Below are 14,567 nucleotides of genomic sequence, written 5' to 3' on the forward strand. Positions count from 1 at the left end.
TTACCAGTGTCCACGTGTGGACTCCTGTTTCTCAGCATTGCTTTACCAGTGTCCACGTGTAGACTCCTGTTTCTCAGCATCACCTTACCAGTGTCCACGTGTGGACTCTTGTTTCTCGGCATCACCTTACCAGCGTCTTGAACTTTATTTTTCTCTTACTCCAGTTTCTAGCCGCACTTGAGTCTTTGATCCATTCGAGTTGCTTTTTGCCCAGGTTGAGAGATGGACATTTTATTCTTCTGCATGTACACACCCTGCTTCCCTACCACCACACCTTACCTGTCATTTCTGCTTGTTTCTGGCACCTCACCTTTGTTGAGAATATATGGGAAGGTTTAAGCCATAGCACCACAGTTAAGAGCATTAGCTGCTCTTGAGGAGGACCCAGGTTCAATTCCCAGCACCCACCTGGAGGCTCACAACTATCTGTAATTCCATCCAAAGCCCTCGTCTGAACTCTGCAGGTACCGCACACACATGGTGTAGATAATACACACTGGAAATGCATCTGTATACATAATCTCAAAAAAATTCTTTTTTTTTTTTTTTTTTTTTTTTTTTTTTTTTGAGACAGGGTTTCTCTGTAGCTTTGGAGCCTGTCCTGGAACTCCCTTTGTAGACCAGGCTGGCCTCGAACTCACAGAGATCCGCCTGCCTCTGCCTCCCGAGTGCTGGGATTACAGGCGTGCGCCACCACTGCCCGGCTTCAAAAAAATTCTTTAAAGAGAATATGTTGGTATAAAAGGTAGTTTAAAACTGAGAAATTCATGAAGTATTTTCTTAAGGATGCATTTTATTTTTAAGTATGTGTTTGTGCATGAGTGTAAGTAACCGCAAAGGCTTGAAGAGGGTGCTGTTACCTCTACAGCTGGAGTTGCAAGCAGTTGTGAGCCACCATGTGAATGCTGGAAAGCAAACTCAGGTCCTCTCCAGGAACAGTAAGCACTCTTAGCAACTGCTCATAATGTACGGTTTGACAGTTCTAACAAGTACCTGAGTGGAAAGCATTGGCCTACCATGGCTATAAACCAGTGCTGCAGATGAGTGAGTTTATCCTGGGGTATCTGTCTTGCCTAGTGCTCTGTTTATCTGAGGTTTTTATATATTAATATCATGCTGCTTTCATTACTGTGGCTCTCTGTACCATGTTGTCTAGCCTGGCCCCAAACTTAGTATGTAAAGGGACTTTGTCATTTACCAAGATCTTTGCTAGTAGTTACACTGAAGAGAAGCTAAAGAAGTTTTAAAAAATAAGTAAATAAAGAAATAAGCTTGGAATTGAGGATTTTGGTTCAACTGTTTCTATTATAAGGAGTAATGTACAGATGAAACAATCATATCAAAATACTAATGTCACTCTTCACAGGGGTGGGGGGACAGAGAAAGAGGGAGGAAGAGAGGGGGAGGGGGAAAGGGATCTGAGGGTCAGGCACTACTACTTTGATATTAATTTCTGCTATGAGAGCGCCACCTACTGTCTGGTTTTAGAATGCAATGCTAAGGTTGGTTCAAATCCTCTTTACCTTGAAAAATGAAACAAAAACATTATCCTCTGGCCTCTGGACATGCACACCCGGATATGCACATCCACACACATGTACATAAACTCCCACACACTCAAAAAAAACCCTTGCAGTTACATACTGCACTTCAAAAATTCAATGACAAAGCATAAAAACCACTTGTTTTTACTGTTTAAAATAAACATAAGCTATATACACTGTGGAACCAGAATGACCGTCACAGAGTATGGATGATAGTCCGGCTTCGAAGTTGCTGAATATACTCTTTGGCATGGTCAATTGTTGTCTTGGGTGCTTCGGGTAGGGGTGGGGGTCCTTCCACCAGCTTCACAAAATAGTGGCAATAGACCTTCTCCATGATACCAAAGCGACCTCGGCCATGGTAACGGAGGCGCTTCAGGCATTGGCCTCTTCCTGAGGTAGACTCAGCTACAGAGAAAAGAAAGAGAGAATTATGGACATGTCTGCTATCCATAGGACTGCATCTACAGAGCCGAGCAAGTCCTGACCCATCTCTCACTAGATCCTAAGAAGCAGGAGCTTGCTGGTTGGCTAGAACACGCTCGTCTCAGCCACGAGTCTCCTGAGCACTAAGTAGGGGTGAAGGTGAGGGTAGGAGGTAGAAGGTGAAGCATGAACCCTGCTGCCACACAGTTTATGTTGGAGGAAGACAGAAAATATGGTAACACCTTCAATTAATGCAAGTTTCGTGAATTAAACAAATCTGACTAACGTGGCACAGGCTGATGGGATGGTGGAGGTGACTCTGAAACTTGACCTGAGACCAGAATCACCCTCCATGCCTGTTCCTGTGAGAACGCAGTAAACACATCCTGATCCTAAACTCAGCTTGTTTAGGAAGACAACAGGGGCACACTGACACTAACCACATTTAAGAGGCACACAAACAAAGAGGACATGAGAGACAAGCATAGGGAAACAGATTCTATACGGGCCTACAAGCAAAAGAAAATTCCATTCCTAACACACAGATAAGAAAGGCAAGAATGGGGCTGGTAAAATGGCTCAGCATGTAAAGCTCCTGCCATGAGAGCCGACAACCCAAGTTTGCCCTTGGAATCCACATAAAGGTCAAAGAGATATGATTCCACGAAACTGTCTTCTGATCTCCACAGGCAAGCTATGGTGCATGTGCATATGTACATAGCTTGGATACTCTGAACAGTGCCCCAGTGAACACAGGTGTACAAGTGTCTATAGTAAGCTGACTAAGTCCTTTGGATGTGTGCTGTGGGGTGCTGAGGCTGCATCATGTGGTTGGTCTGTTCTAGCTTTTGAGAGCTCTTCATATTGATTTCCTCAGTGGCTGTGCTAGTTTATATTTCCACCAGGAGAGTTTTAAGGCTCCCACTGCCACTCTGGCTGAGGATATTGAACTTTTGTTCATGTCATTTATATTTTTTCTTAAGAACTGTGTAATTCATTTGCTTGCTCACTGATTGGATGATTCAGTGGTTTTGGTCTGTCTGTGTTTCTCTCTCTCTTATAGATCAGCAGGACCTCCACCCTGATGACTAGAAGGCTCAGTCACTCTTATGGCAGAGGCACATTATAAAAAAGACCCTTATAGTTTACATGTAATCCTTTAGTCACCTCCCCCAACAACTACCCCACCCTGAGATCGTCTCTCTGTGTAGATCTAGTGCTCTTGGACTCACAGAGAGTCGCCTGCCTCTACTTCTACCTCCTGGGTACTGGTACTAAAGGTGTGTGCACCCCAACCAATAATTAATCCATCTTTTAGATAATTTGTGGTCATGCTCAGTTTTATTGTGGCTAAAGGGTAGCAGCATGAGCCATTTCTAAAATCCTTGTGTACTAAGCACTGATGAGAGAACCCACGCCCTCAGTCCCATTATGAACAAGCAGCTAGAAGCTAGTACATCTGTCACTCGTGACAAATTAACGCTGCAGTGCTACGGGCTAAAGAAAGTCCTTACCAGAGCAAGCGATTGGCCTAAGTGTTCAGACATCAAAGACCATTTTCACCAAACTCAGCATCAAGTCAAAGACATCCCTGATGCTAAAGATAGAAGAATTCTTACCTATATATAAGTTGGATCTGAATTCCACATTATGGTCTCTCACTGCCATGTCTTGTGCTTCTAAGAGTACCTTGAACAACAAGAAAGGCCTGTTCATATAGCTGATTCTGAACTAAAGTGAGATGAAAATCTCATCTTTTTTTTTTAAAGGTTTATTTATTACGTACAGTGATCTGCCTGCATGTGTGCCAGAGGGCACGAGATCTCATTACAGATGCTTGTGAGCCACCATGTGGTTGCTGGGAATGGAACTCAGGGCCTCTGGAAGAGCAGCCAGTGCTTTTAACCGCTGAGCCATCTCTCCAGTCCCTCATCTTTTATTATGTCTAAAATGTGCCTAATCAAACCTTCACTTCACAGCAAACTTTTTTCTATTTATTGATAGTTTTTTTTTCTTTTTTTGGTTTTTCGATACAGGGTTTCTCCGTAGCCTTGGAGCCTGTCCTGGAACTAGCTCTTGTAGACCAGGCTGGCCTTGAATTCACAGAGATCCACCTGCCTCTGCCTCCTGAGTGCTGGGATTAAAGGTGTGCATCACTACTGCCAGGCTTTGTCATGTTTTTTTAGACAAGAGTATACTCTGTAGCTCTGGCTGTCCTGGAACTCACAGAGATTGACATGCCTCTTGCTCCCAAGAGTGCTGGAATTGGAGGCATGCACCACCATTCCCAGTCACAGTGAAGTTTTTAAAGGCATTAAATGCTGGTTGCACCAAGGAAAAGGGAACAATGAGCATCCCTTCCTGAAAACTAATGTAGGGCCCAGCGCCCTGCTGAGGCTTGGAGGCCACACCGTTGGAAGGAACATTGAATCTGAGTCAGGGACTCAGGTCTTCTAAAAACGAAACACCATGTGCCTAGCACATCAGTACTGTGCTCCATGAGGCGTTGGAGACCCTAGAGCTATGTACAAATACAAACCAATGACCAGAAAAGAAGCATCAGAGACAACAAGCTTCTGAGTCTGCTGAGTGCCACACCAGGACTTCTTCCGACCAACTGCTTATACAAAATCATAAATTCTCATTGTGGAAGTTGGCTCCCCACCCCTCAAAATAGACTCTTGTGAAAAGCCAAATCTTAGGATTAAAGGGTTTAGGCTTAAAGATGGCAGCATGCCCATCCCTCCCAACCAAGTCTTACCTCTTTTATTATTTGAGCCCCCTTTTTGTCATTGAACTCCAACTGAGCCAAAGCCTGATCGATGGACATGCCTCGTATCTAAGGGGAAAACAAATGAACAAACTTCTCAAAAGCAATGTTCCTTTTTAACGGCAATAAGAACCTTACACTAACAGAATTCTAGAAACTGTGCATTAAATCCAAGAAAAATAGAACAAAAAGAAAGAAAAAATTTGAAAGGGATCCTATCTTTTAGTTAAAATCAAACTTACATTCTGTAAGCACAAAATCAAGTTTTATGTACAGCAGTTTCAGAACTATTAAGGCAGACCTGACTGAGAGATCACACTCCTCCTCCTCACGAGCACTAAATGCTTTTGTATTGCTGCAGTTCTCTCTCTCCTCAGCAAGAACATGCAAGAACCAACAGTATCATGAGATTAGGTCTGTTTATACAGGTGAACAAGAAGTATCCTGGGTTCTCGCCTTCTCTCTCCCTCCTTCACCAAAACAACACTTAAGAACTGTGACACAGCTGGGTGGTGGTGGCACATGCCTTTAATCCCAGCACTTGGGAGGCAGAGGCAGGCGGATATCTGTGAGTTCAAGGCCAGCCTGGTCTATAGAACGAGTTCCAGGACAGGCTCCAAAGCTACAGAGAAACCCTATCACATGCACGTGCCCTAGGTCCTCTGGCTGTCGGCACTTCTGCTGCCCTTGTTTCAGTGTCTACTTCCACTGTGATTCAGTGTCTCGATGACCTGCTGGTCTCTGAACACACAATGACACTCCCTGTTCTTTGGAAAAATTCGGACACTAATGCTCATGTTCTTCAGAGAGAACTTCAGAGGGAACATGCAGCTAATTTTCCTGGGCATTACATGGGAGGAGTCATGTTAGCTTACCAGTTTTGCCAGATACCACATCTTGTCCTTGCTGTATTTTATTTGTCTTCTACAATGGTAAATTTCCTTGCAAGTAGGAAAAAAGAAAGACATGTTGTAACAGGTTTATCAAAGAGATGTAACTTTTAGTTCCCATACTCTATGCCCAATGACAACACTGTTGTCACAGGAAAGAAAACAAAGCACTACAAAGACTCCAGAGATTCTTTTTTTATATACAAAATTTGCTTTATTTCAAAGTCTCATGTTAAAAAATTAGTAAGGAAGAAACAGAAACTATAATTCTTTCACCATGTAACTACTGAGCAACTCACAGTTTTTAGTAAGTTGAGTGGGGAGAGGAATCTTATAAACCTTTTCTAAACTGAAACTGAAAAACCAAGTAGTTTACTCAATACCCGAAAGCCTGTAAGAAGAGGGAAAAGCCAGGCATAGGAGAAATCTAAGTCCAACATGGGTGCCTTTTATGACGGTCTGAATGAAAATGGCCCCCACAAACTCACAGGGAGTGTTATTATTTGAAAGGATTAGGATGTGTGGGTTTGTTAGAGTAGGTGTGGTCTTGATGGAGAAAGTGCGTCACTGGGGGTGGGCTTTGAGCTTTCAGAAATTCAAGCCAGGCCCAGTGGCTTTCGCTCTTTCTGCTGCCTGCCAATCCGTATGTAGCACTCTCAACTATCTCTGCAGTATCATGCCTTCCTGCATGCCAGCATGCTTCCAACATAATTGTTGCGGGAGGTCCTTCCGCTCCTCCAGCCTATAGCCGCTGAGATACCCGCCCATTGGGGCGTGGTCTCTCTCCCTTTAAAAAAGCGGCCACTTCCTTCTCTCGCTCTCTTCACTTCCTGCTCGGCTGGCGACTAGACTCCTTTCCTGGTTGTACAGAGGGCTGACGGTGATCTGTAATTTTTTTCCCCTTTTAATAAATAGTACCCTATTAATCATAATTCCAAACTGCTGTGGCATCGTTTGTGACTTACGCCTACACATAATGATAGCAGATTAAACATCTGAACCTGTAAGCCAGTCCCAATTAAATATTTTTCTTTATAAGAGATGCCATGGCCATGATGTCTCTTCACAGCAGTAAAAATACTAAGACACTCCCAAACTTCCTCAAAGACTTGAAAATCCACCTTCTTCCAACTATTAGCCCTATTACCACTCAAAAAAAATCAAAATATATATTTTTAACTATTTTTTTTTAATTAGATAGCTGAAGCTCAGCTGTAAGAATTGTTTACAAAGTCCTGGGCTTGAGCCCTGAAACTGCTTACACCGTATGTGGTAATCCTTAGCAGATGTATATGCATGCCACCACAAACCCACTTAAAGTTGCAGGCTGTTTTACATCTCAGATCAGAATAATCTCTGGCTGTTGACATACGTAAAATAACAATTTTATTACTGAGCAGCTAAAAGTAAGATACATCTTTGTTAGGCATCCAATGATTCAATACAAACCTGAGGTTCAAAGGTTTATATATTAAAAAAACAAAACAGTAATTGTGTCTCTATTCAAATACACAATGGCTTAGACAACTCATGCCAACTCTTCATGCTTCACTACCAGTAAACTATCAGCAGGGTGGTGGTGGTGCACGTTAATCCCAGCACCCAGGATGAAGAGGCAGGCGGTCTCTGTGAGCTTGAGTCTAACCTGAACTGTAAAGTGAAAAATAGCCAGTGCTGCATAGATGCTGTCTCAAAAAAAAATAAAAATAAAAAAACAACCAAAAAGTTAAAAAGTCACCAAAAAGCCTCAGGCAGTGAAAAATCAGCATCTCAAGCCCTTAGGTCGGCTCATGTTCTTCAGAGAGAACTTGGTGGGCTTAAGTCAATTAATTACAACATGTACATTATTGCGTAATTTCCCTTTAACATGGAACAAAAACTCACTCTGGACACATAAGAACACGAGTACTGGTCAGGCAGGGATAAGTGGTGCACACCTTAAATTCCAGCACTTGGGAGGCAGAGACAGGCAGATCTCTGTGAGTTCAAAGCCAACCTGGGCTAAGTGTTGAATTCAATACCAACCTAACTCAAAAGGAAAAAAAATTAAGAGATTACTTCTACCCATAAACTTACTGCTGGTCTCCGAGGTTCACCAGGCAGTTGTGGTGGGTAAACAATATTATTCTTCTTCTCCCATCTTCGAGAAATGTCAAGAGAAGCACTTGTGTGGATACACGATCGGGGTAAAACTCTGAAAAGAAAGAAGTCTGTAAGATGATCAAAGCTTGGAACTTTGCTGCAGTTTTGGAAGCCACATCACCACCATTTGGGCAACTTTAGGCTCACCACTGGAAGTTCATTAACAGAAGCTAGTTTAATTGGAGGCTAAGATGAGAGCTTGCAGCTTGTGTAAGTCAAATGGTGTAGGTATTAACCTACACTCTTTGCCCTGACCAGTGGATGCCGATAATTTTTTTTAAAGACCTATTTGTTGCCGGGCAGTGATGGTGCACACCTTTAATCCCAGCACTCGGGAGGCAGAGGCAGGAGGATCTCTGTGAGTTCGTGGCCAGCCTGGTCTATAAGAGCTAGTTCCAGGACGGGAACCAAAGCCACAGAGAAACCCTGTCTCAAAAAGAAACAACAACAACAACAAAATCTATTTATTTATTTTATGCATGTACGCCTGCATGCCAGAAGACATTAGATTCAACTACAGATGGCTGTGACCCACCATTGTTCTAGCTGGGAATTTAACCTGGGTCCTCTGGAAAACCACTGAGCTATCTTTCCAGTCCAAATGCTGACCATTTAGTAATAAAATAGACTGAAAGAAGACAATGGACTTATTTTTTATCAGGCCTGTGGAGTGACCCAACTCTGTCGAATATGCAAGACAAATAAATGAAACAACTAGAAGACAATATAAACCAAAGCACAGGAAAGACAGCTGAGGACTTCAGAGTAGCTTCAGGCAATTTTTTTGGGAGGGTAGGGGATATTTGAAACAGGGTCTCACTATGTAGCTCTGGCTGTCCTGGAATTTACTATGTAGACCAGGCTGGCCTCAAACTCACAGAGATCTGTCTAACTTTGCCTCCCAAGTGCTGGGATTAAAGGCATGCACCACCACACCTGACCTAGTTTTTTTTTTTTTTTTTTAAAGATTTATTTATTTCTTTATGTATACAGTGTTCTGCCTGTCTGTATCCTCGCTGGCCAGAAGAGGGCACCAGATCACATTACAGATGGCTGTGAGCCACCATGTGGTTGCTGGGAATTGAACTCAGGTCCTCTGGAAGAGCAGTCAGTGCTCTTAACCTCTGAGCCATCTCTCCAGCCCATGACCTAGTTTATTATTTATATATTATAAACACGTTTATTGTATGTGTATGGGTATTTTGCCTATATATATGCCTGCACCACAGACATGTATTACCCTGGAGGCCAAAAGAGGGCATCAGATCTCCTAGAATTGGAGTTAGACAGTTGTTAGCCAACATGTGGTACTGGGAATCGGAACCAGGTCCTCTGAAAGAGCAGCCACTGAGCCATCCCTCCATCCCCCGTGATTATATCTTTCTATTCTCTTCCCCAGTGTCACTGACAACCGAGAGTCTTGGTGTGGGAGCCAGCAGACACCTACATAAGAGAAGGATGGAAATTTCCAACAGTAAATGACCCACCTGGAAGCCAGGGGCACCTAGTACCCAGACGATGTTTTTGAAAGATCATTTCCTACTGAAAAGAACCAAACTTCTGGAGGAAATGGCTGGTCATAAGCAGAAAGTATGCAAGACAGGTAAGAAATAGTTTGCCAGATCACAAACCAAGCAAGCTAGCACAGAGCACAGAAGCACATGAAAAGGACCTGCGAGCCCCTTATGGACAGCCCCATGGGCAACAATGGGACAACACTAGCATTAGTTAAGGTAATACCTTCAGGGAGTTGAAACTGTCAAATATATTTAAGGCCATACTGAAATAGTAAGAATGAGAAACTGCTTGTAAAATGCTTAACCCGACTCTTGGGACTCAGTAAACTTCAGATATAATTTTATATTGCAGGAGGGTACATGGACTTCATTCTGTTGCTGCTGGACAACTAGCTGATGCATTACCCTTGGCAGTATCTAACACGACATAGCGCTGATGGCCAGGATTATTGAAAATGAGGCTTACCGAACAGTTATCTGCTCTGTCTCCCCTCTGAACATACCTGTGATCTCTAGACCTTATGGTATCCAGCTTCCAACTTCCTTTTCCAGCTTGACTCCTGAGTGGTCACATTTCTGCACCATTAAAACCAGTGGGTACACTGTCACCTCTTTGGGTTTGGTTTTCGTGTGTGTAAGAAAGAAGAATGTGACTGTGTCTCCACGGCCTCTAACATTGTTTTGAATCATCACTCATGGACGACAGAACCATGAACTGCTCGGCTCTGCCTTCAATCCTTCCTCTAAGAAGCCACTATGGTAAACTATTGAACAGGAGTCCTTCAGCATGAGGTGCAACCTTCTGACGTCCCTTCCTGCAGCAGTGCCTTCCTCTCCTCAAATCCTCGATATGGATTTGGCAAATTAAATATAAGGCTTGGTAAATGAAGGATGCCATGAATTAATAATGGCGACGTCTTAGGAATACTTACACCATTCTCAAGACTCAAGTGGTCTTCAGCTGAATCAAGCCAGTACCAGATTACCATGATTAGATTAAAGGAAAATATCTAAACAAAGCAATTAATTTACAAGTGCTATATATGCAATCGAAACTTTCCTAAGTACGCTATCGCTCCACGCCAGTGCTAACTCAACTGCATTCCTTAACTTCTACAAAAGAATATTTGTCTCCTGGCATGATGTTGCCCGGCCTAGGATCCCAACCTATAAGTGGGAGGTGGAGGCCAGCCTGACCTAAATAAAAAAATAAATAAGAAGCTTGTATCAAAAGGCTCCACAACGCTCTGCGGAGCAAAAGGGTCAAACTCCATTTGCCCGAGGAGCTGAGAGACAACATCGAGAGCGCGTTCGGCACAATGTCAGGCAAACTTCGAGTCTCCAAACAGTCCTTGCCCACGCAAGTAACCAAAGAAGTAACTAGGAATGTTTGTTGGTATACCACACGACGTGGAAGAATCGAATTGTGGCCAGAAAATAGGGAGAGGATGTTCAGAAAACACTGAGAGAAGCCTCGGTGGCAACCATCTTCACCGTCTCGGGCCGTGCAGCTCTCCCACCAGAGGCCTAACGCACAGCCCCGCACACCAGCGCCCAGGGAGGGACGAGGACGCGGCGCAGCCAGGGCAGCTAGAATCTCCGTGGCGCGAGACTTACCGCAGCGTCTGCGTTGCCCAGATCCTCAGGTTAGGTATCCACAGTGCACCTACAACATGAATACGCGCTGTCAGCTCTGATTCTCACAGTCTCCCAGTTCCCAAGTTCTAGGAAAGCCTTAAGTCTTACCCAACTCTCGCAGCACAGTCGCCGCCATGCTGGCCCTACGGAAGCCACTGAGTTCAAATGCCGGCTGGCAGCACGCATGCGCAGTAGGAGGCCCACGCCAAGCCGGAAATTCTGAATGCGTTGTCGTGGAGACCTAGAATGCGTGATTCAGGCAAAAAGTCTGGTCAGACCAGCCTTGCTTTAGAATGAATGACCTCATAAAGACGGAAAATCGGTGGATTTCCGGAAATTCACCTGGATTCGGAAAAATTGTAGTCTCACCCATAAACAGCCTGAAAGAACAGGAAAACCTGTTCATCCCAAAGATTCGAGTCCAAAAATACAAAGAGAAAGACCAGCGACCCAAATCATCGTGGCCAAATTAATTAAGCAAGCAATTAATTAAAGCAAGCTCTTTAAATTCATGTACATGATCTGCCTCCCCCTAAGACAGGGTTCGAGAGGTCGGCACTGGATCTGAGGAAGACAAGGGTTTTTTAGTTCAAGGGTAGAGAGCTTCCAAATGGGGGAGTTGGCAAGCAAAATAAGGTGGGGTTATAGGAGCAGAATATAAACACAAGTTAGTCATGACAAACTCCTGAACCAAAGATATGATAGCAAGGTGCCTGTAACAAGGTAGCCATTAACAACCTTTTGCAACAAAGAATTGCAAGATGGTTTTGAAACAAAGGCATGGATGGACAGCCTTTCTTGTAACAGACAATACACAACCATCTGTAGTTAAGGTTACAGGTGGGGCATAGCCCAATCCTTGAGAAACAGAGGTTTAATCATAAACAGGAATGAACCTAGTTTCTCTTTACAATAAGATATCTTTTAAGCCTAAAATGGAAGCGGGCTGGGCTGGTTCCACAAACTGTCTCTGCAGTGGACCTTATTGTTCTTCTTGGAAATGACTGCAACATCAGCGCATAAGAAACTGGTGTTAGAGTCGGGAGCGCAAGGACACGCTGTGATACACAAACCAGGCTCTGTCTCAAAAGAAAAGAAGCCTGGCTTGGTGGCGCATGTTTGTAATCTCAGCATAGGAGAGGCTGAAGCGGGACGATCACAAGTTCAAAGGCACACTGGACTGCAAATTCCAGGCCTTCCAGAACTATGACACCCTATCAGGAAAGAAAGGGGGGGGGGGAACGTCACTCTCCTTACACAAAAGTTTGTGAGCATTATTGAGAAAACTCAAAAACCAAATTGCCAGGCATGGTGGCACACACCTTTAATCCCAGCACTCAGGATGGCAGAGGCAGGAGCATTTCTGTGAGTTCAATGCCAGTCTGGTCTACAAAGCAAGTTCCTGGCTAGTCAGAGCTGCATAGTGAGACCCTGTCTCAAAATAAAACAAAAAAAGCAAATGGAGGCAGTGAAATGGCTCAGCTGGTTGAGGAACTTTCTGCAGACCCCACATCATGGAAGGAGGGAACCAACTCCCTCAAGCTGTCCACTGACGACTTGATTTGTTTTATTTTAACAGGCTCTCACATGATAACCCGGGCTGCTTGGCCTGGAGCTCACGGCAATCCTCCTGCATCAGCTCCCTGAGTGCTAGGATTTAGCCAGAGCTCCAAATCATTCGTTTAGTATTTAGTTAAATATGTCCTTGCAACTGTCAGAGAAACACTGTCGGGGTGGGGGTGGAGGGACACTCCCAAACTGGCAAAGTACGCCACTACGTATCTTTAAAAAAAATTTTTTTAATTAAAAAAAAAATTGGGATATTGAACTGCCCTGAAGACTAAATTGCAGAGTCTGGTTGGCGGGTTCCACCGGTCTAATCCCTTAATTAAGGAAAATGCTTAACCTCAGGGCCCTGAATTCAGTCCCAGGTGGCGCACGCGAACTACAGCGCGGCTTGGACCTCGGCGCGCTCCGTAGCGCCCGCTTCAGGGGCGGGGTTCACCTTGGTACCACCCCTCCCGCTACACGCCGCGGTTGCGAACCACACCACCGGGGCTCCTCGCCTGAGCCTCGGCGGCCGCGGAGATGAAACCAGAGCCGCTGACGCTGCCGCCGTCACCCAACTGGTACTGCACGCGCTGCAGCGACGCGGCGCCCGGAGGCATCTTTGGCTTCGCTGCGCGGACCTCCGTCTTTCTCGTCCGCGTGGGCCCGAGCGCGGGCGCGAACCCAGGGGCGCCTCCATTTCGAGGTGAGCCCCACACGGACCGGCGCGGTCCTTCCTGCCTTGCTTTGCGGGGTCTGTAGGTCGCCGGCTCGTACCAAGCGCCCACGTGGGACCATTACGCTCGGAGGGGCTGGCCCAGGCTAGACCCTGAGTTTACCGCGTTTCCTCCCTTGCCAAGGCCCCACCGGCCCCTGGGACGCCCCCTGGGGTAGGGGCTGTTCTCGGTTCCCTGCTCCCGCTGCGTAATAACGGGGTGCTGATTTCTGTTTGGATGAATGGGGTGAGGCAGAGTTTGCGCCAGGTGCGATGATGCTTGTCTGTGATCCCTGCAACTCGGGAGTGTGAGGTTGGAGGATTTCTGCACGTTCAAAGCCAGCCTAGGCTACATGAGTGAATTCCAAGCCAGCCAGAGCGCCATAGCAAGATCTTGACACAAAAGAAAACGAAGCAAACAAAAACCAGGGTTTGATTATGCCTTTTCGTTATGAAATACCAGCTTATTCTATTCTTTATGACCTATAGCAAGATTAGGTAAAAATGGCTTTAACGTTCACCTGTGGACTAAGTTAAGCCTGGTCCTCAGCCTGTGAACTTGGCCCAACAGAGGATGTGAAGATTGCTTCATAGATGAGAATACTGAAGTTCAAAGAAAATGAATCGGTGTGAAGTCCCAGGCTTCTGGCACCTGGCATTTCTGTCTGTTGTGAGTGCCTGAAGGGTTTTGTTCCACTTGTGTTACAGTGACTCCCGGTCACCGCTTGTTCATCCAGCTGCATGCGAGTTGTCTGGATAGTGGTTTAGTTAAACAAGTCTGGTTTCACTTGCAGTTGTAGGAGAGTTGGTGGGACACACTGAAAGAGTATCCGGCTTCACTTTTTCTCATCACCCTGGACAGTACAACCTCTGTGCCACCAGCTCCGACGATGGGACTGTGAAAATCTGGGATGTAGAGACCAAGGCAGTGGTGACAGAGCACTCACTCCATCAGGTAACGTTCATCCCGAGTCCGCAGAGTGTTTTAATATGCCTCCTCCATGCGAAGGAATGTTAATAATCGGTGTTCATTTGTTAGATGTGTTGGAAGGGCTTCCAAAGCCTTGCTTTTAAGATGCATTTTGGGGTTTTTTTTTTGTTTTTTTTTTAATATTTATTTATTTATTATGTATGCAATATTCTGTCTGTGTGTATGCCTGCAGGTCAGAAGAGGGCACCAGACCTCATTACAGATGGTTGTGAGCCACCATGTGGTTGCTGGGAATTGAACTCAAAACCTTTGGAAGAGCAGGCAAGGCTCTTAACCACGGAGCCATCTCTCCAGCCCCCGCATTTTGTTTTTTAAGAAAACAGTTTGAGGTAGGGGATCTAATGTCCTGGGTTCAAGCCCTAGAACTGTATAAACCGGCATGGTGG

The 14,567-nt window shown here is 45.0% G+C and overlaps 2 protein-coding genes across 2 annotated transcripts in view; one reads left to right on the forward strand and one right to left on the reverse strand.

The window, feature by feature from the left end:
* Positions 1-1,294: 1,294 nt before the first annotated feature.
* Mrpl22 (mitochondrial ribosomal protein L22) lies at positions 1,295-11,094 on the reverse strand. Its single transcript, XM_005350021.3, has 7 exons — positions 11,036-11,094; positions 10,907-10,955; positions 7,707-7,824; positions 5,616-5,681; positions 4,732-4,809; positions 3,590-3,659; positions 1,295-1,952 (listed from the first exon to the last, which is right to left on the reverse strand). Exons 1-7 carry the CDS (start codon positions 11,061-11,063, stop codon positions 1,741-1,743), a joined length of 621 nt encoding a protein of 206 aa, XP_005350078.1. The 5' UTR covers positions 11,064-11,094; the 3' UTR covers positions 1,295-1,740.
* A 1,866-nt stretch (positions 11,095-12,960) lies between these two features.
* The window catches only part of Gemin5 (gem nuclear organelle associated protein 5), a 48,876-nt gene continuing 47,269 nt past the window's right edge, over positions 12,961-14,567 (forward strand). Inside the window, exons 1-2 of the mRNA XM_005350297.3 lie at positions 12,961-13,181; positions 13,985-14,145. Of these exons, the coding sequence (XP_005350354.1) occupies positions 13,016-13,181; positions 13,985-14,145 (327 nt within the window). The 5' untranslated portion in view covers positions 12,961-13,015. The remainder of the gene's footprint in view (positions 13,182-13,984; positions 14,146-14,567) is intronic.

The sequence above is a fragment of the Microtus ochrogaster genome, chromosome 7 (genome assembly GCF_000317375.1).
Source record: "Microtus ochrogaster isolate Prairie Vole_2 chromosome 7, MicOch1.0, whole genome shotgun sequence".
NCBI classification, from domain to species: domain Eukaryota; kingdom Metazoa; phylum Chordata; class Mammalia; order Rodentia; family Cricetidae; genus Microtus; species Microtus ochrogaster.

Coding starts and splice junctions, on each gene's coding strand:
- Mrpl22 (XM_005350021.3), bottom strand. CDS start 11,063: ATGGCGGCGACTGTGCTGCGAGAGTTGG. Junction 10,956..11,035: donor GACTGTGCTGCGAGAGTTGG/GTAAGACTTAAG, acceptor TTCATGTTGTAG/GTGCACTGTGGATACCTAAC. Junction 1,953..3,589: donor CAGATCCAACTTATATATAG/GTAAGAATTCTT, acceptor TTTTCTCTGTAG/CTGAGTCTACCTCAGGAAGA.